At 38.6% G+C, this 26,654-nt stretch overlaps 1 protein-coding gene across 3 annotated transcripts; it reads left to right on the forward strand.

The window, feature by feature from the left end:
• The first annotated feature begins 1,152 nt into the window (after positions 1-1,152).
• Positions 1,153-26,451, forward strand: RHOT1 (ras homolog family member T1). Of its 3 annotated transcripts, XM_033076700.2 has the most exons (21): positions 1,190-1,284; positions 4,809-4,867; positions 6,704-6,785; positions 7,709-7,752; positions 8,526-8,579; positions 8,936-8,988; positions 9,534-9,642; positions 10,181-10,282; positions 11,636-11,734; positions 12,126-12,234; positions 12,810-12,930; positions 13,635-13,719; positions 14,084-14,229; positions 14,836-14,936; positions 15,136-15,266; positions 15,571-15,654; positions 16,401-16,520; positions 16,837-17,039; positions 18,415-18,537; positions 23,697-23,840; positions 25,292-26,451. In XM_033076700.2, exons 1-21 carry the CDS (start codon positions 1,248-1,250, stop codon positions 25,407-25,409), a joined length of 2,124 nt encoding a protein of 707 aa, XP_032932591.1. In that variant the 5' UTR covers positions 1,190-1,247; the 3' UTR covers positions 25,410-26,451. The 3 variants fall into 3 exon arrangements, with proteins under 3 accessions (XP_032932589.1, XP_032932590.1, XP_032932591.1); XM_033076698.1 differs by lacking the exon at positions 23,697-23,840 and having other exon boundaries at positions 1,153-1,284; XM_033076699.1 differs by lacking the exons at positions 18,415-18,537; positions 23,697-23,840 and having other exon boundaries at positions 1,153-1,284.
• The last annotated feature ends 203 nt before the right edge of the window (positions 26,452-26,654 follow it).

The raw sequence follows: 26,654 nt of genomic DNA on the forward strand, positions 1-26,654 counted from the left end.
CTTTTAGTCTTGCCCAGGCCAAAAGGTATCCTTCCTGGTGGTGGTGTGACCATGGGCATGGCTGTGGAAGCAGATGCTCAGGTGTGTTTATAGCAGCTGGTAAATTATGTGGTCACTTTACTGCCCTTTTAAAGGGCTGCTAACAGGACTCTGTCATGGGAGGGACCACAGCTCACTCCTGCCAGCGAGCCTCAGACAAAGCTAGAGGTCCTCAATTGCCTGTGGGGGGTGAAGGGACCAGAGCTGAGGTCCCACAAAACCTACAGCTTGATTTCTGAGAGATCCACTGTTTCATGCAGGCAAACTGAAAACAGCATTCCCAAGAAGCAAAAGCTTTTTCAGGAAGACTGTGGTATTCCAGAATTGACAAAATAAATAACAAAGCATGTGGGATTCAACTATCTCATGTAGTGGAATGGAGCTCCTTGGCTTTTAAAGTATTTGACAGAAGTGCTGCTCACCATCAGAGTTAGTCTCTGCTGTCACTGGTCACTCTGATGGACTAAATGCACATTTCTGTCATCCCAGGGCTGTCTTTCAGCATCTCCAAGGCTGGGGTAGCTTTCCTGGGATAGCCAAAGCCACTGCTATGTTAGTATTGAGATGTCCTTTGCTGGTTCATCTGGAAAAACAGCTACAGCATGAACTCACTGGACATCCCTAATTTCCCATACAGAGTTGTGCCGTAGTGCCCAGGGGCAGCAATTTGTTATGGTTTGGATCACAGCAACAACACACCTAACAACACACAGTGCAGATGGGAAACCACTGTGTTACTACTTGAACATTGGGAAGAATTTCCTGATTAGGTGATTAAACACTGGAACGGGCTGCCCGGGTTGAGTCACCGTCCCTAGGGATGTTTAAGGAAAGACCGGACCTGGCCCTCGGTGCCACGCTCTGGCTGACACGGCGGTGTTGGCTCATAGGTTGGACGGGGTGATCTCGGAGCTCTTTTCCACCCTCACCGGCTGTGATCCCCGGCGTGCCCCGAGTTCCCCGGGCTGTCCCTCAGCGCTCGCTGCGGTCCGGGCCGGCCGCCGCCGCCTCCCGCCCGCTCCCTCAGGGGCGGCCTCGCCCCGCGCAGCCGCTGCGCAGCCGCCGCTCGCGGCCGGTCCCTCGCGAGCCGCCGTAGCGCGCCCGCCCCGCTCCGTGAGGGGAGCCCGCGCAGCCCAGGCCGCAGCGGCGCCGCCGCCGCCGCCCCGCCCGATGTGAGCGGCCCCGCGCCGGGAGCAGCGAGCGCGGCCATGAAGAAGGACGTGCGGATTCTCCTGGTGGGAGAACGTGAGTGCCGAGGCAGCAGGGCCGGGTAACGCGGAGGGCCGCCGGCTGTCACATCGCCCCGGTGTCGTGAGGCTCAGCCCGGCCCCGGCGGGGAGCCCCGGGCAGCGCCGGCCCCGCGGGGCGGGCAGGGCTCGGGCAGGGCTCGGGCTGGGCTCGCCGGGACCGCTCGGAGCGTGGCCGGGAGCCCCTGGGCTCTCTGCTCCGGGCAGCAGCGCGCCCGACACTTGGTGGAATTGTGCGCCTTGGACGTCCCTGGAGATGACACCGGGGTGAAATTCTTGCCCGATATTTGGTCATGGCCGGTTTAAACTTTTGGTTTTCTTTTTCTATTCTTTTTTTACTTTTCTTTTTCTCTTTTTCTTTTTTTTTTTCCCCTTCTTTTTTCGTTTTCCGCGTGAAAATGACACTTGCATGTTTCCCATTTACCGACTTTGGAAATCAGTGACCTGATGTGCTGCTAGCGGTTTTAGGTCGGGTGTTGTGTGTTTGTGGCCAGGACAGGGCCAGGGAATCCAAATCCTTTTTTGTGCTTTTAACTTTCTGTGTGACCTTGGATAAACAGCACACACGTAGGTGCACAACAGAGGTACTGTGGGTCTGGATTTTTTCGTGTGTTCCTAAAATTGAGTCCTGAAGTTCACGCTTAGGTACCCGCATAGCTGACAAGGCTTGCAGAGGCTCAGCTTCTCATCGGTATAAATAGCAGCAAGGAGGTTCTGTTTGCAAAGCAAGCTTACGTTCCTCGAGGGGAAAGAATACAGAGTAATTAGCAAGTGTTATTAGTAAAATTACCTAGTTGTACTAAGAATGTGGTACTCCTAACAAAGCTTTCCGGAGGACTGAATGCCTCATATATATTTATAGTGCAGTTTATGCAATTGTTTTATAGTGCAGGTTAGCTCTGTCTGTACTGCATAGAAAGGCTCTCTGTGACTTTTCTAGAGAGGAATCTTGAGGGAGCTGTCAGTGTGCAGAAAGAGCCAACTCATTAAGATTTTATTTGGTTAGTTTTGCATTACTGTGTTCAGGAATTGGTGCCTTTGAATACACAGTTTAATTCCTCTTCAGAATACATGCCTGATTTACCTCACTGTCTTTGGCAAGGCTGTGTTCTGGGCTGGCTCTGTGCAGTGCTTTCAGCACAGGTGTACCAGGTGCTTTGTTTTGACAACAAGGTTCATAGTGTGTCCAAATGGGAATATTGAAGGTACAGCAATGTGTAGTACATGGCACACATCAGAGATTGTGAACATTTCTATGTTACACTTTTGTTTGACTTGTAGAGAGGAGGAGGGAGAAATTTGTTTTACAAATTGGTAAAACTTGTCAGTTATAGTGCCAGTCCTGCTTTGTTTCTCATCTATATTTATTAGTCTGAAACCACAAATTACTCCAGACCATATTAAACTTGTTAGATGGTAACAGCAGACCATCAGGCTTGGAATCTGAAATATGCCAAGAACTCTTTATTGTAAACCTGTTCCAAAACTCAGCCTTTTTCATCCCCAGTGGTCCACAGTTCAGGTTTAAGTTCATTTAGTTCTTGTATGCAGGGTGCAAGCATCAATTTTTAGTAGCCAGTAATTTTCAGAATATGTTCAGCATGTTATGCAGTATGACGTAGAAGACATATATGAAGAGAAAGACAAATTAATTATCGTAAAATGCTGTGCCTTCCTTCTTCCCAGTCAGCTGATACTGTTTAGGCTGTTATTTCTAAGACTATAAACAGATTGGGAAAGACAGAGGGTTGACCTAGATTTGAACAAAATAACCCAAATCACTACACTAGAACCTGTGCATTTTCCTAAAACTCAAGGACACTAGGAAGTGTATCAAGAGCTTCTAAATACTGAACATTTACTCACCAGCAACACTTATCTTCTATTTTCAGACATAAGAAGTGAGTTTCTATATCTGCAAAACCAGTTTTGCCACTGCTTCAAGTGAGAACTGTCTTGGTCAGGTGCAAAACGCACATCACTATTTTCACTAGTTAGTAACTTACCTATAAGGGAAGTACTCATCTCTTTTCCCAATGGAAATAGGAGAGCTTCTGAAGCTCTTTCCATTCTGTCAGGATGAAAATTAAGATGGAGTTGATGCAGGAGGATGCCTGGCTGTTTAAGTTAGGATTGTAGCTCTTTTGGGTGTTTTTGATGGAAACACAACTGCATTGCTGTTGGAAAACCTGCAACCTGCTGCTCTGCAGGGAGTACCAGCAGGGAAAAGTTTACAGCTGTTCTCTGTAAGGAAAACAGAAATCTTCTTCCTTAGAACAACTTTTCTTCACTTGTCACAATCTTGTTACAGCTACTCTTCCTCATGGTAAGTTAAAGGGAAGGTTTTATTTCTGAATGTCAGAACATGTTATCGTACCAAAAATAGACCTAGATAAGGTGAGTATTCTCTGACTGGCTCATCAGGTCAGTAACACCAATTCCTGCACAAACTCAACCAGTGCAGTGGTTAGAGGTTGATTTTCTTCATCTTCCATATTCAGAATTCTGGACAATTCCATAGAGAAGTGTAAATGCAGTGGTATCAGCTGAACACATTCCTGCTGGCAGAGGTGCTGGTACAGCCAGGGTCAAACTGAGTTTGGCTTGCATTGAGAGCTGTTGGGAATAAACAGTCCCACAGGATATTTGAATATCAGCAGTTTGGTTTTTAAGAAATGTCTCAAAACCAAGTAAAACAGTAATAGTTTTTTACAAGGCTTCCAGAGGACCAGAAAATGCATGGATGAAGGGATTTAGAGAGAGTGGAACCCTGAGAGAAGTTACCAACTGTTTGGTTTAAAAAGTCACATTAGAGCTTCTCAAAACCAGGCAACTAAGTTGTGATATCAGAAGCCTGAACGTTGCAGGTAAACAGAGCCATTTATTTGATTGAATGGTGTTGGGCACTGAAGCAGAGATGATAATCTTGGATTTAAAAACTGTGACTTTAGAAGGGTTGGTGGTTTGGGTTGTTTCTCACTTTTAGTGGGGACAGCTCATTTGTATCAAAGGGATTAATCTCTTGCACTTTAGAAGTAGTTAAAGTACTGCAGACTTTGTTCATGTCCTCTTGTCCAGCTCTCATCCTTGGCATTTTAGGATTAAAGTGCAATCGTCGTATCAAAAATTCTAAAAAACAATTAATTCCTACATGATTTCCTGTGTGATTTATTTCTTTTTATTTCTGAAGTTGTATCAAAGCATTTCTAATTTGTTTTGATTATTTGTTTGCTTAAGTATTCAATGTTAAGGTTAAAACTTTGCAGTTCTTCAGTGTAAGGCAGAGCAGAATTCCCTTCTGGAGGAAATGCAGAAGTGGGAGATGGAGCCCAAGCTTTTGCAATAAAAGAATTACAAGAAAATTGCTGTAATCCGTATTTAATATGATTAAACAACAGCTTAAAAGCTTTTAATGTGGTGAATTGTAAAACATTTTTTAAATCTTCCCATTTTTAGATGGGGTGCAACTGTTAAGTGTAACAAAACAAACTGTTTTAATATCTATTTTTAATGTTTTTGCAGCCAGAGTTGGGAAGACGTCACTAATTATGTCTCTTGTCAGTGAGGAATTCCCAGAAGAGGTAGAGCACTTTTATTTGTATTCTAAGTTTTATTTCTATCCTGTCATAAAATAAGTTAATAGACTCTGCTGTAATGTTTTAAAACAAAATAAAGTTTAAAATGGCAAAGATGACTTAAGTAAGAGTGGTGTAGGTTAGTTTAAATACATCTGCATGAAGATTAGAAATGTAAGTTTTATCTTAGTTCTTTTCTGATTTTTCACAGTGTTAATTAAACTAATTGTTTTATACATGGTGACTGGTAGGTATTTTAAGGAGCTGTAATTGATCCAAACTGACAGCATGTTTCAATATGAGAGACACATAAATGGGAAGCTGCTGAAAAACACAAGACCATCAATTATTTTGGGGAGGCTGTTGCATTTAAGAAGCAATTGGATTTCAAAGTGATTGAGAATGAGGAATTAGAAGTCACATTGTATAACTTACACTTAGCCACTTTTTCTACCTAAGCAAGATATTGCCTCCACTTCTGTCTTTGAAGAATGTTTTCTTGACTCTGGAAGTAAAAACTGCAGAAAAAAACTACTTCTACATATTGTTCCTTTAAAAAAGCAGCACATAGTTTTGTTTGCACCATAAAAAGAACCACAGCTGCTGCAAATAGTTAAGCTTTTTACATATAAACATGAATGTTTATTTCTTCTGATCACAGGTCTTAAAATAGACATCATGTGCTGCTCTTTGAATCTACTCTGCTCTGGGTTTAATGCAAATCAGTAGGTTACCTCAGTTCAGGAGTCAAGATTGGATTGTAAACATAACTGAATTTAGTTAACAAAATTGAATTTAGTTCCTAACCTTGCAGGTAAAAAGGAGATCCAGTTCCTTTGACAGGTTGTGTTAAGTGAGATGTAGTCCTCTGTTCCCTTTTCAGCTTCTTCCTGCAGTATAACCTAGAATATTTATCTAAATTCGCATGTAGAGAAAAAGCATAATTTATATAGAAAACAAGATCTCCCTAAAATTACAGAAAAAAATTTTGTAAAAATACTGCATCCTATAAAAACTGCTGAAGGAGACCTGCCCAGTTCCTCAGGGCAGTCAGGCAGGTCAGAGCAAGATAATGGGGTCTAACAGGCACTTCAGGCTTGGAAATGGTGTTTAATGTGCAGGGTGTTATCAGAAACCACTCTTGAGGAAGATCTGAGCAGAGCCTGAAACTCCACAAAGAGACATTCTTGTGGTAATTGACTTTTCTTTTCCCCTTGTTTTCTAAAAGTAAAGCATCATGAAAGTTCAGTGTCAACAGGTGAAAGGCAATAAATAGATATGCAGGAGATTTCTATTAAAATTAGATTTAAGTTGATTGTTCCTGAATATGGATTAGTGTTCTTTGAAATAAAGGGCTGTCAGACAGCATTTTTCAGAATTAGCTTCTTCTAGCATCATGTTTTGCTTTTCAGGATTTTCTGAATTTAATGTTCAGCACTATCAGAAGCAAGGACGTTATCAGGTTACAATTGTGTAAAAATGAGACTTGTGTTCTGTCTCTTGTGCTTGTTTAGGTGTTGAATAGAGTGGATTTGAGTTTTATAGAAGTGTTCATTGAATGTATCCTTAACAGTGTTGCTTTTCTGCAGAGCATGCAGGAAGTTCCATATGCAGTAACTAGATAGGTAAAAAATGAGAAGGTAGCAGTGACTTCCAGTACTTAAAAAATAAGAAAACCAAACAAATGAAAACCAAAAGTACTCAAATAACTAAACAACTTGAACAGCTAGCATTAGTTGCTCTGTTTAAAGCTGACTAAATGGCAGCTGTATTATAGTATATGCCATTTTTCACCATCTGGATTATCTTGAAAGGCTTTCTTGCTGTTGCTTTCAACCCCAGGTTCCACCCCGAGCTGAAGAAATCACCATTCCAGCGGATGTCACTCCTGAAAGAGTGCCAACCCACATAGTGGATTATTCAGGTAGGGGCTGCTCAGCACCATCACTGATTTGCTGTGAATTGTTTGTCTGACTCAGCTGTCACAGTCAGACAGGTCTGGGACCAGAGCTACAGGTGGGAGAAGCCTGGAGTAAAGTAGAAACTTTCTGAGATTCTGAGTTAGGACTCTTCATAATTTTGGGTCAGTTTACTCTTTTGTATTTATTTTCTTGTGTTTGAATCTTATTACTGAATAGATAAATAGATTCACTGAGAAGGTTCATGTGCTATTTTAAGTCTGTGCAACTGTTGCACAGCTAGAAAAACCCTTCTGCCATTTACAGTGCAAGCCAAGAGCTAGACCGTGTTAGCAGGTACCTTCCTGTCTTCTCTCTGCCATCACTGCTGAGGAAATGTCTTTGATGTGTTTAACCACCTGGAGAAAGATAAAATGCTTTTTGTTGTTGTTGTTGTTGGACTTGATCTTAAATTTGTGTGAGTTTTTCTTTCTGTTGAATGATTTTTTCATAGATTCAATTATCAGAGGCTTGGCATCACTATAAAAATCATCACCACTGTAGTAAAATCAGCATATGTCATATTCTGGTGTAAAAGTTTGCATTATAGAAGGAAGGAGCTATTGAGAAATGTAAAAGGATGCAAACTATGGCATGTTCCAAGAGAGATTTGTAGAGAACCTCTCTACAAGTATAAATGTTCCTCTTGCAAATAGCTGTAAAAAATTGATGTGCAACAGACTGTTTCTGTCTTACACATTAATGGACCAATTTAATGATTGTTTTGGAAGGAGCACTCATTAGAGTATTTTATAAAAAGAAGTTTAAATAACAAGGCTTTGACAAAGTTGTCTCATGAGCATTCTGAAATACCCTAGTTCAGTTTCAGAAGTGTTTTTTGTTTGCAAAATTTTTAGTATTAATTAATAACTTCTTCTATTGAATGCAGAAGCAGAGCAAAGTGATGAGCAGCTTTACCATGAAATATCACAGGTAAGTGTATTTTAGTGTTTGCTAGAAAATAGTTTAGGAAAAAGTCTTTCATTTGAAGTTCTCTGCATTAGATGGACTTCAGTTTGAATTAAAGGAAAAAAACCTTTCTTGCTTGGCATTTTCTGTTTTGTGACTTGTGCTATAGGAAAGATATATCTATTTAAGAAATCTTAAATAAAGAAAGTAGGTACTGGCACTGTGTTGGTGAATGGAGCTTAAGCTTTGTCCTTCCAAGTGAAAGGACAGAACCTAAATATCCTTTAATCAGCAAGCCAGTTTTGTATAAATAATTCTACCCTGAAAAGATCCATTTTACTTCTTTCTGTCACATGGTGCTATTGCATTTATGAATAGCACAGGCTTCTTGGTGACTTCGTCATCCCTTCTGATTTCTATTTGCAGTTCTTTCTGAGCACCTTTGCACATTTTCTGCACAGTCTGTCATGGTGTTGTGTTCCATTTCTGGCATTTAGTTTGGTGCTTCAGTGGAGGCTGCACTTTATGACTCTTCAGTTTGGATTTCCTGGTGGCAGAGGTCTCTGCAGGCACCAGCTGTGACTGTCACACTGCAAGACAGGCTTTTTGGCACTTCTCACCATATAGGTTCTTTGTTTTAATCTTGTCATTCAGGCTCCAAGTAGCTTAAACAAGCCAGGAACAGAGTTCTATAGTGAGTTGACTCTGATGTTGTTATGTATGGTCTTTAATTGTCTGTGTTGCTCAGGGGTTTCTGAGCATTGGAATTCCATGCCTTTCCTTTCTCTTCATTTCAGGCAAATGTGATTTGTATAGTCTATGCTGTTAACAACAAGAATTCTATTGATAAGGTACAGTAACACATTTTGTCCCATTATTGAGATGTAACTTGTGCACTGTTAATTATGTCAAGCTAAAATCTGGATTAGACATTTCAAATGCCTGAGATGGAGTTTGAGGTCGGTTGTTGAGAGAATGAACAGATGTGGGTTTGCTTCTGCTCCATTTCAACATAGGAGTTTTTAGTCATTTCACTTGTCTGAGAAAGTTGCTCATTAATCAGCTCCAGTTTTTGTTTCCTCCTTTGTGGGTCAGTATGTGCCTTTTTGGGAAAGAAACAGTAGCAGTTGTAGTGAAACTTGTGCACAGTTCAGTCGCATTTAATTTGAATGTGTATTTTTCATGTCTGTTTTTAATCCCACTTCAGGTAACGAGTCGATGGATTCCTCTCATCAATGAAAGGACAGACAAAGATAGCAGGTGCTTAAGTAAAGATGAGAAGTGTGAATTAGGCTGCACATCGATGGGTGTCAATGAACAGTGTTGAGGATGTTAATTGTTTAAGAAAATCAAATACTAAACTTAAAGTTTATATAAGAAGTCCAAGCAGCAAGAGATTTGAAGTATGTAGGTCTGTTACATGTGCCAGCAATGTTGTTTATTTTCAATTTCATGGGCAGCTTTTACCAGGTGTGTTTATATTTGCTATCGTACAACTGGCTTTGGCTCTACAGTGTGTATAGCTTTTCTACTGATGCTGGTTTGGGTAATAACAATGTGATTAGTTACCATTGTATTTAAATGGGTGGGTTTTGTAGAATCAACAAGAAGTGCATTTCTGTCTGAGTATATATCAAACCACTTTATTTAAGCTGCTGTCATTTAATTTTGCCCATTGCCTCCAGTGACATTTAATTACATCATAAAAATAATGCAGTGGTTTCTGTTGGGACATAAAATGCTAAATTAAGATACATATTTTTATCCATCTGTCTTTAAAGCTCTTAATATTCTTTTGTTTTTAGGCTGCCTCTTATATTAGTTGGAAACAAGTCTGATCTAGTGGAGTACAGTAGTATGGAAACTATCCTTCCCATTATGAATCAATATACAGAGATAGAAACGTGTGTAGAGGTATGCAAGACTTTCTGAAGTTAAAGAAATAACAAAAAATACATTCTTGCCAAGCATGTGTGGCAACTTGATAGTAGAAAAAGGAATTTTTTTTTTACTAAGTATTTCAAATATGAGTAATTATAATAGTGAGTTTATATGCTTTCTTTAGATTACACTATTGTATAATCAAATGTTACTGTCAAATTCTTACATTTAGAGCCTCCTCACATACTTCCCTTTAACAAGGGTTTTCAGTTTAATACTAAGCCAGACAGATGTCTGCAAAGTATTCAAAATTGATTTAATATGTATGGATATGTGTCTTTTTTTTTCCATAGAGTAGATACAGCTTTTTGATTTCTGTTCTTGGTATTGTAGTGAAGCCTCATTTGTTAATTAATTGAATAGGTACAGGGCTGGATGTCTTTTTTCCAAACCAGCCCTGTACCAACAGGAGGGGACTAAGTCTTTAAAAATTTGATGCTTACTTAAATTTCAGAAGAAATCGCCAAATAGTCAAGAAACTAGCTCATCAATGTGAGGATTTCTCTTTCAGTGTTCAGCCAAAAACTTGAAGAATATATCTGAGCTATTTTATTATGCACAGAAAGCTGTTCTACATCCTACAGGTCCTCTTTATTGCCCAGAGGAGAAAGAGGTATTTATCCATAGATTCTCAGAGCAAATAATTTGGGGGGAGTGAATCACTTTCCTGTTCTTTCCTTTGCAGTGAATTTTGCATCTCTTGGTGTGTTCTGTTACCAGCACCCCACCCCCAAATGTCAGGCATTGCATCCCAGAACCACAGCGGTTGTTTTGTGATGTATGAACCTGACCTGTCTTTCTTCTTTGTTCAAAGCAGTGAAGACAGTTTTTTGTTGCCCATGTGAGCTGCTGGGTAAAATGAGAAGCTTTGCTAATGGCTTTGAGCCAAATGTAATGTGACCCAAATTATGTCTTCAGTTCTCCTTTAGATGTGCATTTCACAGGAACTCCATTTATTTCAGGGCAAACACTCTAGACTTGGCCTGATCTAAGAGAAATTTTTTTTCTGAGAAAACTGTGAAACTTTGGCAAAAGGGGTAAGAAACAAGTGATGAGTCTGGTTTTTAGGTGGTTGAAGGAGTAATTTTTTTTTAATACAGATTTTTCTGGGCAAATACAAATAGAATCTCTAATTGTATCCATTTAGTATTGGGAAGTAGGAAAGTTGCTTCAGCTGTAAATACTATGTTAAATAGAGAATCAGAGAATAACCCTCTTTTGATTTCTTCCATCAGAATCATCTATATGAGTTAGTAATGTTGTGATAAAATTGTTGTGCTGAAATCTTTTTGGTTTTCCAAAACCAATCTCTATGCAATCTATGTGACCTCTGTGAAGAGAAGAGTCCATCATCACGGTAGTTGTTGGGAGAGAATTACCAGTGTCTGTTTTCCTTCACTTGGAAGGTATCCTAGCAGTTCTTTTGTCCTAGAGATAGTCCATATGCTCAATGCTTTGCCTGGTAGATGAATGAGTCCTGTGAAGGTTTTCAGTATTTGATGTTTGAAGCAAGCTGGCTGTAGTTCTAGACCTGTTTAGTTTTGCAAAGCACTGGGATTTTAAGGTGGTTTTCCCCACCAAAAATTGTTTTTGGGAAAAAAAATTTAGTTGCTTCTCGAAGTTTTCTATAGCAATAAGACTGAATTTAGAGAATTGAGCTTTATTTTTTTTTAGTAACTTAGTAGTTCCACCTTCAGCTTGTGAAGAGTTTGAGATTCTTCTAATAATTGAATAATAAAAAACATTTAGCGTGGAATAATTGCTTTAAATTTTTGGATATAAATATGCTAAACCAATTTTTATCTCCTCTTTTTACTTTTGTGTACATGTGAATGAATGTCTCTGTTCTGAAACTGTAAATGAAGACTAGTGTGTGTTTCCATGTGATTGAGCTGCCTGGTGTCATTCAGTGTAATCTGTTTGTATTCAAGCCTAGAAAGATACTGAACTTCCTTTTATTTCTTAGATGAAACCTGCCTGTATTAAAGCACTGACTCGGATTTTTAGAATTTCTGATCAAGATAATGATGGTACTCTCAATGATGCAGAGCTCAACTTCTTTCAGGTACCTCTTTGCCTTATCTTTCCACCATGCTTAAAGGTGAACTGTATCATGCTAGAAAAACAAGTGATTGGTTTTGAAAAAATAATAGGAAAATGAACTGTAGGGGAATCAGACCTAAATACTGGGTCTCAAGTGCAGCATAGAAGAATGGATTTGTAAAACCAGAAATAAAATTACTTTTATTTTTAACCATTGTTCAAGTTTGAGTTCAAGAGCAAAATATTAAAATCTATTACTGTACTTAAAAATCAGTTTATTTCTGCTAAGAAATTGGATTGTCCTTAACTAGCTTATCAGAATGTTTAAAGCTGTACTTCATACATGTATTTCATGCTGGTTGTCCAACCAGTAGGTAGTGTTCCTAAAATGCTATTTTTGGGTTTTGTGTTAGAGAATTTGTTTTAATACACCACTGGCCCCTCAAGCTTTGGAAGACGTAAAGAATGTAGTCAGGAAAAACCTAAGTGATGGAGTTGCGGATAATGGATTGACATTAAAAGGTGAGTCTTATTTAACTCTTAAAGGATGTGTCTTTATTCAGTTGATAACCACTCTTACATGAAAATGGTGATCTTTTGGAATATGATCTCTGTCTTGATTTTCAGATTGCAAGAGCTGAGATTACTAAACAGTGATATCTTGGTGTTCCTTAAGCCCTGGGAGGTGCCAAACAAAAATCCTACCCAGTTATTTTGATAAGACAAAACTAAAAGCAGTCTTCATGAGACCCCTCTCCAGGCTAAAGCTTTCTGTTTTAAACTATTGAAAATGTTGAGTTTGTTTTCGTACAGCTCTAATATGCTGGTACTGGAGAAAGCAAACAACAGCAGAAAACCAAGAGGATTGTTTGAAGGAAATGTTTCCTTGTAGAACACTTTTACAAATACCATGATTTCTGAATGTTCAGTCTGTGTAGATAATGCTGTAATAGCACCCAGGAAGTTTAACATCATAGTGTGTATTTCGAGCTTTTTTTGTTTCCAAGTGTGATAAGTGTGATACTGATTCTATTGAAAACACTTGTAGCAGGTAAAGCACTTCAGGGCCTTAAGATTTCACCATTTTTGATTTTTAGGTTTTCTTTTTCTCCACACACTTTTCATTCAGCGAGGAAGGCACGAGACAACCTGGACAGTTTTGCGTCGCTTTGGCTACGACGATGACTTAGAGCTTACACCAGAGTACCTGTTCCCTCCGTATGTACCACCTGAGCTTTCTGAGCTGCACTTCAGGCTGTGCTGCTCCTGCTTTGGCAGCACCAGAGGGTTATTGCAGTGTTTATTTAGCACATTGTTACATCTAGTACCTCCCTTCCTTAATGAACACCCAGCCAAAACCCTCATGTGACTGAAGAACACCAAGGAAGAGCTCCCTTGTGCCAAATGGTGTTCTGTTCTTTCTTTGTAAGAAAGGTGGCAGAAGAGACTCTTAATACAAAACTGGAACATGAATCTGAGCAGTTGCTTGTTGTATGTGGCATTAAGTTCTAAAAGATTTGTCAGTGTTGTCATAGCATTTGAGACCTATTGAAAATCCCCAAATTAAAAAGTTAAGAGATTGACCAGTTCTGTGGTTTCTATTAAAAAAAAATGTAACTGCATCATTTTTTGTTAAAGAACCTCAAACCTCGAAGTACAAAAACAAAGCAAACCAACAAAAATGTGATTACTATAGAGCTATATATCATTGAATGTAAAGGCACTCACTCATCATTTTAGAATTCCTAATAAAAAGATTAAAAGTATGTACTTTCATCTGTGTGAGGATAAATTCTTAATGTTTAAGTGCCAAGTCAGATACTGAATATTATAATCCATAAAGTATGTATTTTGAGTTTTAATATTCTGTATTTCATAAACAATTAATGACTCTTGTATTTGTTTTTGTTTTCAATAAACAGCCTAAAAATTCCCACTGACTGCACAACAGAACTAAATCATCATGCATACTTGTTTCTTCAAAGTATTTTTGATAAACATGATTTGGTAAGCATTTTGAGTGTGTGTGTGTGTGTCTTTATACTTAAGAGCCTTGGTTTGTCAGGAGTTTTGCTCACAAAAGCATGTTTTTATCAGGATGTCATTTTATTCAGAAACTGGCTTTAGCTTAACCTGTGAAGTCAGAACTAACCTGCAGCTTATGACTTCTACAAAGAGGGTTGGCGGTTACAGCTGTAGTACCAAATTGTTTTTAACTAGCTCATACATTTAATCTGATTAAAGACAAGGAAAGAACAATGATTAAAAAGAAATAAGCTTTGTTTCTTGAATCTTGCAAGTGTACAGCAAGAAAATACCAGTTTAGAATAGACACGAATTAAATGATGTCTGATACCATATTTTGTTTCAGGATAGAGATTGTGCTTTATCTCCTGAAGAACTGAAAGACTTGTTCAAAGTCTTCCCTTACATGCCATGGGGGCCTGATGTGAACAACACAGTTTGTACAAATGAAAGAGGATGGATCACGTACCAAGGGTTTCTCTCGCAGTGGACGTAAGTGTGGTACAGGACATTTTAGTAGTTGAGAACTTTGGGTAGGATCATGTGTTTGCAGATTCCTCTTAAAAAAGTGTTGCAAAGGGTAGAAATTTTATAGTTGAAAATTGTTCCAAGCAGTCGAGTTTTTGTAGCCATCCAGTGGCCTGGTTTTCAGACTGCTATAACCTGTTCAGGATTTGGTCAGTATTTAGTGCTGACCATGAAGAAGTGTGTCTTCAAAATCCCTATGATCCCTACTGAAATGTTATTGCTGTTGTTCTACCCCTTTGAGATTGTTTGAAAAATGGTGCTTGACAACGAGGGTTTTTTTTTCCCCAATTTAAAATACAGAAAATGAGAAAAATGTTCCTTGGGGAGATAAGAAAATACAGTGTGGTTTGATAGGCCTCAGCAAGTACTGCCTTTGTAGAATTCTGGTGACCAGTAAGGCTGGTGAAGTTATCACCATTTACTCTGAGACTTTTGTCCTTCAGTACTGCGTAGTGCCAGGAATGTTTGTCATGACAGCCTGGAGACAGGAGATAAGGATTGTTTCAGTGCTGTAAGGAACTGGTACTCCAGATGGTGACAATTGAAAGTTCTTTTTGTTCCCTCTGCCAGACTAACCACATACCTGGATGTGCAGCGTTGCCTGGAGTACCTGGGTTATTTAGGGTACTCCATACTTGCAGAACAAGAATCTCAAGCATCAGCAATTACAGGTAATAAAAATTTGATACAACAGAGAATTTAAATTTAGAAATGTGCTAAAGAGTGAATTATTTAATGGGTCATCTATTTTCATTTACTCTCTTCTGCTTTCTGCTCAAGTGAAACCTTTGATTTTAATATTTTTGAGAGATTGTTTTGTGTGCATTTTCATGCTTTCACATGCATTTATACCTTGTGTTTTTCCAAAAGTGACAAGAGATAAAAAGATAGACCTCCAGAAAAAGCAGACTCAGCGAAATGTCTTCCGATGCAATGTTGTTGGAATGAAAGGCTGTGGGAAAAGTGGAGTTCTTCAAGCTCTTCTTGGAAGAAACCTAATAGTAAGAAACATATTGCCTATATTCACCTGTATAAGATTAGACAGTAGAAGTGATAAATATTAGAGCTTTAATGGTTATTACTCAGTTTGCAGAGCTCTTTGAGGAAATATGGAATTACTGAGTAGGAGTTTGGGTTTTTTTGTTCTATTTTGGCAGTGGTTATTGCATGCAATAATAACTTGTGCATCATAGACTGTAACTATGCATTTCCTTGCAAAAAACCCAAAAATTACTATAATTCTAATTCATTAATAGATGGTATAAATCAGCAGTTGTGGTCTAACATGAAATTCTGCCTTTTCAGAGACAGAGGCAAATACGCCCAGAACACAAATCTTACTATGCCATTAATACAGTCTATGTATATGGACAGGAAAAATACTTGCTGGTAAGGCTGCTCCCTTCTTGTTTCCCTAAGACTGGTTAATGTTAAAGTTCTGGGAATTATTCAGAGCCTTCTACAACAAACTGGTTTTAATTCTCTCTTCTTAACATGCATTACCCCCAGTTATTTTCTGTCTCAAATAATTTCTGGGTTTTTTTGTTGATAATTCAGCTGAACCTGGTCAAACCTGTTATTTTTGAAACCTTAATCTGAATTGTACAAAACCTAGTCCGTTTATGATTACATTGCAGCATTTTAAATTATAACATGTGATAAATGATCAGAAGTCAATCTACCTATTCAGTAAGAAGCATCTGTCACACAGAGTGATTAGAATGGCTAAAATTAGTATTCAGTGGGAGAAATCAGTTCTTTAAGGCTTATTCCATTCTAGTTTTCCTTTATGATAATATGATCTCTTTCTTTGTTTTCTGAGATCTAGTCCTGTTCTGTGGCTTTCCTCTGTAGGATGAATGCCCATTTCTGTGGGTGTCTAAGCCTTGGTTTTAAAGTAAATATCACTTTCTATGTTGAGGTGGTGATTGCCTGCAGATGTGATATTAACAGCTCACATATGCTGGCTGCATGGTAAATTCCTACTGTTCTTTTTCATTAATTTTGCCTATTGTCAGTCCATTAGTTTGAAGGATACATAAAAGTAAGCTGTAAAAATCATGAGACAAGTTGCAAAATTCCTTTAACTGCATAATGACAAGCTTTTTTCCCTCTGCAACCATCTTTTTTTCCAGCTACACGATGTCAGTGACTCAGACTTTTTAACTGATGCTGAGACCATATGCGATGCTGTCTGCCTGGTATATGATGTCAGTAATCCTAAATCCTTTGAGTACTGTGCCAGGATTTTTAAGGTTTGTAGAGTTTATATTTACAAACCTCTACTTTTATATTTCTTCTCACTGGGTAAATATTCAGTATCAGTTACCTGACCTGTGCACTGGTTCTAGTGCTTAAAAGACATTTCTTATCAGATGTCTTAGCAGTTCTGTTACTCATACAAAGCAAATATCTACTTTTCTATGTAAACTTCTCTGCTTCTAGAAATCCCTGACTTCAGTGCCATGAATATATCTGAATGCTGCTGCAACCAGTGCAATACAGCCTGTTCCAGGTGGAATGTGTCATACACTGTTTCTTTTACTTTTTTTTTTTTCTTTAAATTTGCAGCAGCACTTCATGGACAGCAGAATACCATGTTTAGTGGTAGCTGCCAAGTCCGACTTGCATGAAGTTAGACAGGAATATAGTATTTCTCCTGCTGAATTCTGCAAAAAACACAAAATGCCTCCACCCCAAGCCTTTACTTGTAATACTGCTGATGTGCCGAGTAAGGATATCTTTGTTAAGCTGACTACTATGGCAATGTATCCGTAAGTACCAGAGCTGTTCTGTTTTCCATGTGCATGGTCACACAGCACCACTCACTGCATGCCATTGTTAGCCACAGGATGGAACTGCCTCACTGGGCTTTAGCAACAGAGAGATATGAATGGCCTGAGTAGAATCTTTAAACTATTTAAATTGAGGAAGTTGACATACATCCAACACAGAAAGCAGTCTCAGCTATTGTTGCTTAAGGTGTTTTTGAAGAATACCCTGGTTCATCCAGCTCATGATGCCAATTCCAACAAACAGGGTTCTGTTTGATCTGTATAGGGGATACAAAAAGTGTATCAGTTTTCATGTCTTGATATTTTTGAGAGTGAGTTGTGCTGTAATCCTTGTTGGTAGCAGTCGATTACAAGCAACGGCACCTTAGTGTACAACAGTTCCTCCAATTTACTGCTCAAAGTACTTTTTGTTCTCAGGGTGTTTATTGCTATGTGCTTATTACTGTGTGCTTCAGTTCATTCATCTAATAAATCCTATAATTTTAATAGAATTTTTGTATAAACATCTTTGAACTTCAGATACAAGATACTTAAGCTTAGATTCTCCTTCACTACACATCTCCCTGTTGCTAAACCCACTTTGCATCTCTTTTTTTGGTGGGTGAAGCTTTTAATATGGTGATGAACTACATAAATATTACAGCAGATGGAGTCTAGTATGACAGCTGACATTTGCTTTGAAATAAATAGAACTAATGTCACTTTCACCCAAAATAATAGGGTATTTTTAATTATTTGAAACTGAATTTACTCAATTACATCTGTAAAGCTTCAGTTTTGGTTTTGGTTGTTTTTTTTTTTTTTTTTCTTGTTTTCATTGTGTAGCACTGGAATACTGGGAAACCACTAAAGTGTAGCACTGACCAAATGTCTGTCATATCAATATTCCTGCTTCTCCCTTAGTTTTCAAGCATGTGTGTTTGGTAGGGTGGGAAAAATAGAGACAATGCTCACCCTGTAAAGAGTGCATTCGAAGTGGTAGAAAATGTGGCTTCCTTTCCTTTGAAAAAGGGGTGTTACCTATTGCTGTGCAGACATACTCAGAAGCCTTCAAATGCTTCCCTTTTATGGGAACTTGCATAAATTCAACAAACATTTTCATTCATGTTTGTGCTTTGCTGTTAAGATCTCTATGTGGTGGTGGTGCCAAAATGTCCAAGAACCTCCAACCTTTAAACTCTGCACAGCTGTAGTTGTACCCTTTCTTCCCCAGTGTATTTTTTTTCCTCCTCTCCTTACTCATGCAAATGTACCTTTTATTCCTGAATCTCTCTCTTGGTTGTGGCACAGTCCTAATGTGCACCTGATTTGATGAGCAAGATTTCAACTCCTGTCCTTCTGTGTGTTTTCGCAGCCATGCCCGGTTACGCTGTATGTGCGCCTGCAACAGGTGTACATTTTGCATCTGTCAGAACTTCCTCAACTCAGACTTGCTGCAATCTGTAAAGAACAAACTCTTCACTGCAGTTCTTAACAGGTCTTTAACTTTATTTACTAGGTTCCAGGTGTGCTTTTTAAAATAAAGGGTCTTTGAAAAAGCAATTGGTAACCTTATATACTGCAGATTTTCACTCCATATCCACTAAATAGGCAAATGCTTTAATAATTGTCATAGAATTATCTAACTTGGTTTAACTTGGAGTTTCTTTTGAGTTCAGTCATTTTTCTGACACTTTACTTACTGATTTGGTTGTTGATTCAGGGCCTTTGTGATTGCAGAAATACTGTGCAGGAATTAGGACTGTGTTTTTAGGGAACTGCTAATAGACATTAAGTAGTGTCTACAAATCTGTGTAATGTTTCTCACTTGAGACATTGCAGGTTTTTTTAGTATTGATTACAGGTGGTGCCTTTTAAATTCCTACACAGATACTTGCATAAAGGCACAGCTTGACTTACAGCAGCATATGTAACATACTACATGTTTATAATTGCTAATTTGATATTTGGGAATTCATAGAATTTCTGTGTGTGTGTATTATGCTTGATTTACACAAAGAGTGGGCATTTTGTGTTACAAAATAATCCAGATCTTTTAACATCCAATTCTTCTCTGAATGAAATGCAACATGTAAGAAGTGGTAAATGCTTAAACATTTGCATTTCCAAATACTTTTGGAAAAACAATTGGTAAAGAGAGATAACTGGTTTTCAGCATTGAAAGCAGTGCTATAGCTTGTCCTGTGTGTTCTGCAGGCAGTTTTTGACACACAGGATTTACTAACACCTCACCACTTGTCATCACACCCCAGCAAATGGGAGTTCAAACCAAACAACTGTTCAGTGCAGTGGTTCCATCCTCCATGGCCTTCTTGGAGCTTAGATGGTAAATGTGCCATGGTTGGAGTATCCTGACATGCTGCTGGTCCATGGATGTTACTCCTTGTTACAGGTTTCAGATGTAGCTGCTTCATGTAAGAGTGTCTGTCTCCTTTAAATGCAAATGACACACATGTAGGAGGTCTACACCCAGCTGCTGAGCATTTCCCTTGTCAAATACCACTTCAATCCAAGATACAAGTGTTAACTACAGAGTGAGAATTCAAGGAAGGGTGAAAAACGCATTAGCTTAGAATGACTGAATGAGTGAGGCTCTTCATGCTGCATCTCTTCTACAGCAGTCATCCATAGACAGAAATCCCTTGGAACAGCAATCTCTTTGCATACTATCACTCTAAACCTTCATTGAGCAGTCATTACTAGAAAATCCCAGCTCTTCATTATTGAGGCTGAAATCACTTTTAGCACATCTTCATTTTTTGGAACTGGTATGGGTTGCTCCATTTGCTGTGGTTTGTTTTTCCATTGTATGGGTTTTTTTGAGTCCTGCATTAGCCATTGAACTTCATTCCTCTGAAGTGCTGGCAGGGGCTCAGGGTACTGAAATCTTTTGTTGAGGTTTGGGATGCTGTCATTCCACACCTTATCACTAGGGATTCTGAAACAAACATAGGAATCCACTACTGCCTGAAAGGTCTGTAATTCAGGATGAGGAAAATTCCTCATAGACACTTCCCTCCAGAAGGAATTATTTGCTAGAATCCCCTTCTCTCTCAGTCACTAGGGTTTGTTGCAGGTTTCCAGCACACTCCCTTCCCCTCACCAAGTCCCTAACCAAACACCCTGCTGCAGGTTATTTAACATTCAGCACATGAGGTGCTGCATAACTGCACATGTGGTAGAGCTGGGATACCTGTAAGCAAGAGGGAGTAGCTCCCAGCTGTAGGCATAGGAGGGTAGAGATGGATTTCTTGTCTTACAAAAATCATACACCTAATGATGTGTGATTAGACAAGGGAAAGCACTTGGATCAAGAAGGACTTTCTGATTCAGTAAGTTTTTATAACTTTTCTTGCTTTGCTTTCACAAGTGCTTACCATTAGGTCAGATAGCTGGGCAAAAGTTGGATAACTGATGGGGGAAGGAGGTTCTCTCGAGCACTTTATTCTGCTGATCTCCTCCTATTCCGTTAGGCTGTGGAAGCTTTTCAGGTAAACTGAAATTCTTCACACTGAACCCCTTCCTGTGTCCTTTGTTACTAAGTAATCCCTAAACACTGATACCAGGACACAATATAAAATCACATTCGAATATTCTCACTGCAGTATTTAAAAGAACATTGCCTCTGTGCAGCTGAGAAACCTGCTCATGCCCCACTCAGTTTCTCTTCAGTGGACAAACTTCAGGGGCTCCCCCAAGGGTTGCAGAAAGGCACCTTCAGCTTGGACTTTGCTGTGTTGGTTTGAACTGCCCAAGGTCACACTTTGTTGGTTCTTTGAAGAAGGAGGCACAGGATTCAAAGCACTGGACATGCATGTATGAGACTTGCTAATATGCTGCAGTATTTTTATTTTTATAGTTTTAATTTCTTCTTTCCTTTAGGTGTTCACTTGTATTTGGCTGGCTGGCACGTAATCTCTTTTTACTACATTGTTTTACCAAAAGCAGGATTTCTGCTTTTGTCATTCTAACCCTTATCTTTAATGATGAGCTCTGATGCTTTGGCTTTTCTTCCCCTTGGTTTCAAATCATCCATGTTGCCTTTTGCTTGTACAGTAGTGGCATTTTTCTGTCAGCTGAGTTCACTTCAAAATAAGACAATCCTAATGCATGAGAATTGTGTTGTTCAGCAAGGAGACTTCTCAGAGGATGTTTTTCTTCTAAAGTTTTTAAACATTGTAGAATCGAGTGAAATTCTACTTCCATATGAAAACTGGTTGTTTCAGGAATTAATGGTAAAGTTTTGCTTTCTGTGACAACCTTCCTTCTGTGAAATTAAAGACAATACATTATTACTGTATCTTCTTGTAATAATGGGAAAGTTCTAAGGTATAACCAGTATTTACCTTTCACTATGTGCAGTGTACACAGTTTATTTTTCAAAACTTGTGTATCGCCATTGAATCTAATTGCAGAAATGTATCTACTTAGGTGTCCCTCAAATTGGGACATTGCTAAATAACATCCCCAGAATGACATTAGGACATTAGAAATTGCTAATTTATTTTCCTCCTTCTCTGAGCTCTGCAGTGCCCCAGACTGCATAGAGATTTGTGAAGCTGCATCCCTGATTTCTTTCTAAACAGAGTGTTTTGAATTGGCATTTTACATCCATTTTTAGGTTTTGTGGGTAATAAGATGCATTTGGAGCTTTTCACATTTTAGATGACTAATGCATGGGGGAAAATTCTAACTGCTGGATTTAGTTTGCATCCTAGGAAAATATGTGCCTGAAGGGAAGCTGCAGCAGCTTGTGCAGGTTATGTGATGCTTTTGGAATTCAGTTGCTTATATTTAATGCTAAGAACTTTTGTCAGAGCAGGCTGCTGCATGAACTTGCTTTGAGTTCTGCTGTGAGCAGCCTGTTGGCCTCAGCACTGTGCTTTTAAAATGCTTTGGAAGTTGCCATAGGAATGTTTTTGAACTTCTGTATGTAAGGAAAAACCTTCCCAGACCTGGGAATTATTCTGCTGCTGACCTAGAGAAAAGTGTCAGCATCGACCCATAACTCAGCAGTTTTCTGTGTGTACCCATGGCAGGCATGCTCAGCTAGTGCATGTGACAAACTTCTTGTGAGTTCTTAAAGTCTCTTGAAAAAAATCAAAAAAACTATTCAGATTTCAAAGATCTTATTCAACAAGTGACAAGGTACTTGACTTACTGTTAAGGGTAGGTTGAATAAAAATATGTCTTTTTTTCTTTATTTTTCCAAATTGGGAATTAAAATCTGAATTTTGTGCCAAAGGCAAAATTTCTAGACTTGTGTATTTGTGGAACTAATTGTGTGATTAAGTACACATAGGAGCCTGTCTGGAAAGTTTGAAACATCATTCTTATTATTAATAAGCAAGAGTTTAAAACACAGCTTCAATAGAGTATGTATTGAAATAGGTTTTAATGCATTGTAGCCAACTTCATGTCAAAGAAACTGCCCTAGAAACAAATATTGATCTTTTTTATTATCTCAGATTTTTTTTTGTTCCTTTAATGGCAGCTAAACAATATTAGAGATTAAAGTTGTAAAAATTGATCTTATGACAGCATAAGGAACATTGAAAGACAAAAAATTGGACATTTATGAAGTTGTAAAGCAGTTAGACATCCATAATATTCTGAATTTCAGTAAACATTTTGAACTTTGGATTTTTGAGCTGAGACATTCAGAGTAGATTTCCTTGAGGTTGTAAGACAAGGCCTTGTCTCGAATTAGTTCCTTATTTAAATGAAAGAGTCTGCTATTGTTAGGCTTAGAAAAGGGATCAAAGCCAATTCAGTCTCTCTTTAGACATTACAAGAGGATTTTATCATGGCTGAGAACATATTAATTGTTTTTAGAAGGATGAAGCGTGCTCAGCAAGTTTCTTACACTATTAAATATGGACATGTGCAAAACAAGGCTAATTATAGATAGGAATCAGAAAATCTAGATGGGAAAGATAGTGCTGTATGAGGCAATGCAAAAGCATAAATTTGCAATTTAAACATTGATTTGCATATTTAAAGTGATGGGCTTTTAAATTGTACAAATAGTTGGGCATTTGAATTAATCAGATTAAACTGGAGACTTTTAGTTACACAAATACTCATCCAACAGTAGAACAGGCACTGTGTACTCTCCAACAGAACTTGCCATGTAACCTAGTAAAATCATGTTCCCTACAAGTGATTCATTTTACATACACAGATGAGTTTTAATATTTACAGATCTGAAGACAAGGATTTTACAGCCTGTTACTAAGAAATGACCCCAAGCTACCATTGTGGTGATAAAATACAGTTTGAGTTCTCAACAGTAGTGGGATCTCATCAGTTATAGCGCTGATGTGCATATGGTGCAGGGCTATTGCAGTGTGGAGATGGAGTGGGAGGAGAAACCCAGTTTCTTAAACAGGTCTCTTTGTCCTTAAAGCAATGGCATTTACTACATGAAATACATTAAATCATCCATTTTACTTAGCTTATTAAAAGCACAAACTCGATTTGTTTCTGGTTTTTCCCCAAGCACTAAGTTTTTACAGCTGCACAAGAATTAGGGGCTAGGTAGCTATAAATCAGGAATTCTCTGGGCTTTTTGATTTGAGAGGGTTGCTGTTGTTGAGCCATGCAATGAACTGCACTGTGCATGTGTGTGAAAAGGTTAAGAGCCTACCTAGCTGAGGTGGGGGCCATGCTGTTAGCAGACGAGGAGAGCAGGATTATGCAGCAGGTGCACGCCGTCCACTCTGTAGAAGATTCCATCTTCATGGAGTCATCTCTTGGTCCACGTTTGCTTGAAGACAGGTAAACACAGCCAAAACCAGGTGACTTTGCCATTGCCTTTTCCCTTTCTTCCCCTCAGCAAGCCACTTGACATCCAGTTTGCAGAGACTTTGTCAAAACTAGCTGTAGAAAAACTAATGCTTGCAGGAATTCCTGGATTTGGTCTGTTTTGTAACTCAGCAAGATATTCTTAAATAAGATCAGGATTTTTTAGACTAAAGAGCAGTGGTGTGTGCATCAAAGAGCCTGTTCTTCAGCATGTGGTATGGCAGAACTCTGATTAACTATCTGGCTGATATGGCTCCTGCAAATGTCTGCTAAAGCATCTCCAAAACTGGTTTTGTGTGTTTTGATAGCGAGTAGCAATTCCTGCTCTGTTAAACAGCTTGTGAGCTCCAGCTCTGCAGTTCTCACTCTGTGAACTCCTGTGTGTGCTTAGGATCTCTGTGCTCCTTTACTTAACCCTCCTGCAGCTTCACTGAGTAACCCGTGGTGATTAACACAGACTAAAATACTTAGGCTAGTGAAGTTCTGTTCTCAGTTCTATCTCTAAAGCAAACCAACAAAAAAATCAACCTTACTATTGTTTAGGAACTTCCTGTGCTTTGAATTATGGCATTTATGGTAACTTGTTTTAAATGGTAGCTCCTGCTTTCTGGTAAGCTGTCATACTTGAGACTGCTGTCGAGGGTTGCCAGCCTTGTTTAACTGAGCATGTTCACAGACTTCTTGCAATATTTGGGAGAGTTGGGTGGGTCATTGCCTGTCTCCACTGTCATGTGAGATGTGGCTTTTTCTGTCATACAGTCACTCCATACTGTCTTTTTCTGTTGGTGCCATCGTCACTGCTTGTTTCACTCACACTCTCTCTTAGCTTTCAGCTTGGTGTTGGATGACTGTTGCTGTTCTTGTGACTACTGGGAAGAAAGGGATTTTACAATGGTTTGATTCTAGCTTTTGGAAAAATATTACTTGCTACTTGTCAGTAAACATTTTTTGGAGGAGTAGAATAAGTAGATATTCAACAGGACTGGGAAGTTTTTCATGGAAAAGCAGAAATATTAAACTCAATATTTAGAAAAGAAAGAAAAAATTTTGCTGCACCGAGTTGTTCTCACTATGAGTTATTAATTATTTGTAGCTATTTTTATTTTCCTTTCCTGGATGCTTGCTCTCTCAAAGGAGACACCCTGCCCTTCCCACATCCATGAGTAATGAATGATTTGCTCCTGCATTTCTCCTCAGCTGTGTGAGCCTCTGACTTCAGGGAGATCAGTGTGGTCAGGGCTGCAGATCAGATTCTGAGCTTTAAGAAAAGCAAATGGCTGTAAAGTGCTCATGAGGCTGAATTGTGAGCTGTTTGCCTGTGACAAGTGTGGTGATGAATTTCCAAAAGCAGAGTAGTTTAGCACAAGCTGTCTGGAGTTCCTGTCATGGAATTAACCTGGTTTTGTATGTGTGTTAAATTTCAGGCATGTGACACAAGCAGACCTCAAGAGCTCAACGTTCTGGCTCCGAGCAAGTTTTGGTGCTACTGTGTTTGCAGTTTTGGGTTTTGCCATGTACAAAGCACTACTAAAGCAGCGATGATCTGAGAAGAAGCACATCTGGCCCTACCAAATAAATAAATATAAAATCACTTTTATGTACATTCTGAATGCTTTAAATTCTGCTAGAAATATTTATATATGCAGAGTTACTTTATTAATATTTGTAATTCATGCATAAGATTATTTTAAATTATAGCTCCAACTACAGTATTGCGTAATGTGTGGAAAAAAAAGGAATTGCATCTTAACAGCCAGCTAAAATGGCTTAACTTGTGAGGCCAAAAGGGAATTTGTTGTAAATAACCTGTACATATTAAAGCAAGTAAGACATTGCTTCCCAAAAACCTATTCAAAATACTGTTCTTAGATGTTCACCATGGTGACATTCTAGTGTATAGGTGAAATTAATTTTCAGTAGAGTAGACTCAACTCAAGGATCATACTTCCTCAAGGATTGCTTATTTATTTCACATTCATCTGAAGTGACTTTATCTTTTTGAACTATAAGCTATAACAGGCAGAATTTGTGATTTTCATTCATATTTTTAACTGATGAACAGATTTGCCCCTCTAATAACGTATTTCAGGAAAGAGTCACCTTTGCTGTTCTGGCCTATGATTTTGTATTTTACGTGACCAGTGACATATTTGGAGTCTGGTCTTTCTTTTAAAAGGAAAAAAGTAAACTTTGAAAACTGCCAGATCAACTTCATACGCTGTGTGTAACCCGTGTTTTTCATTTCTCACTATGTTGTGTTTTATAACCCTCATGAATCAGACAAGCAAATTTTGTATGTCATAAACAGTTATAATTTGGAAAGTGTTGCGGTCTAATTTCTCACATCTGTCGGTCATACTCATTGAAAGCTGTGTATAAGAGAAAACTACAATAGTACACAGTGCCTATTCTACTGTAGTATATTAGTTGCATGGATCACAGTGCATTCTGTAATGGGCTAGAATTACCTATAGACACAGCTTTTTTAATGATCAAGTAAACCAGACGTTAAATTCCTCATGACAAACCTATTTTTCCATTGCTGGCCTTTTCAAGTATTTCAATAAAATAACTGTGTACTGTGTCTGTCTCTTTCCTGTTTTTCTTTACCTTCCTGTGCCCTGAAAAGTGGAGTTGAACAAATCTTTGTGCGTTATGTGAATGGATGCTGCTAGTGGCCTCATTTGTTGGAGGTTTCTGCATATCTTGGCAGTGCATTTTCTCTCATGCCTCCATTAGAAGTTTATTTCTGATTTATATCAGAAGACCAAAGTGCCTTCTATGATA

Source organism: Catharus ustulatus, chromosome 20 (assembly GCF_009819885.2).
Source record: "Catharus ustulatus isolate bCatUst1 chromosome 20, bCatUst1.pri.v2, whole genome shotgun sequence".
Taxonomy (NCBI): Eukaryota; Metazoa; Chordata; class Aves; order Passeriformes; family Turdidae; genus Catharus; species Catharus ustulatus.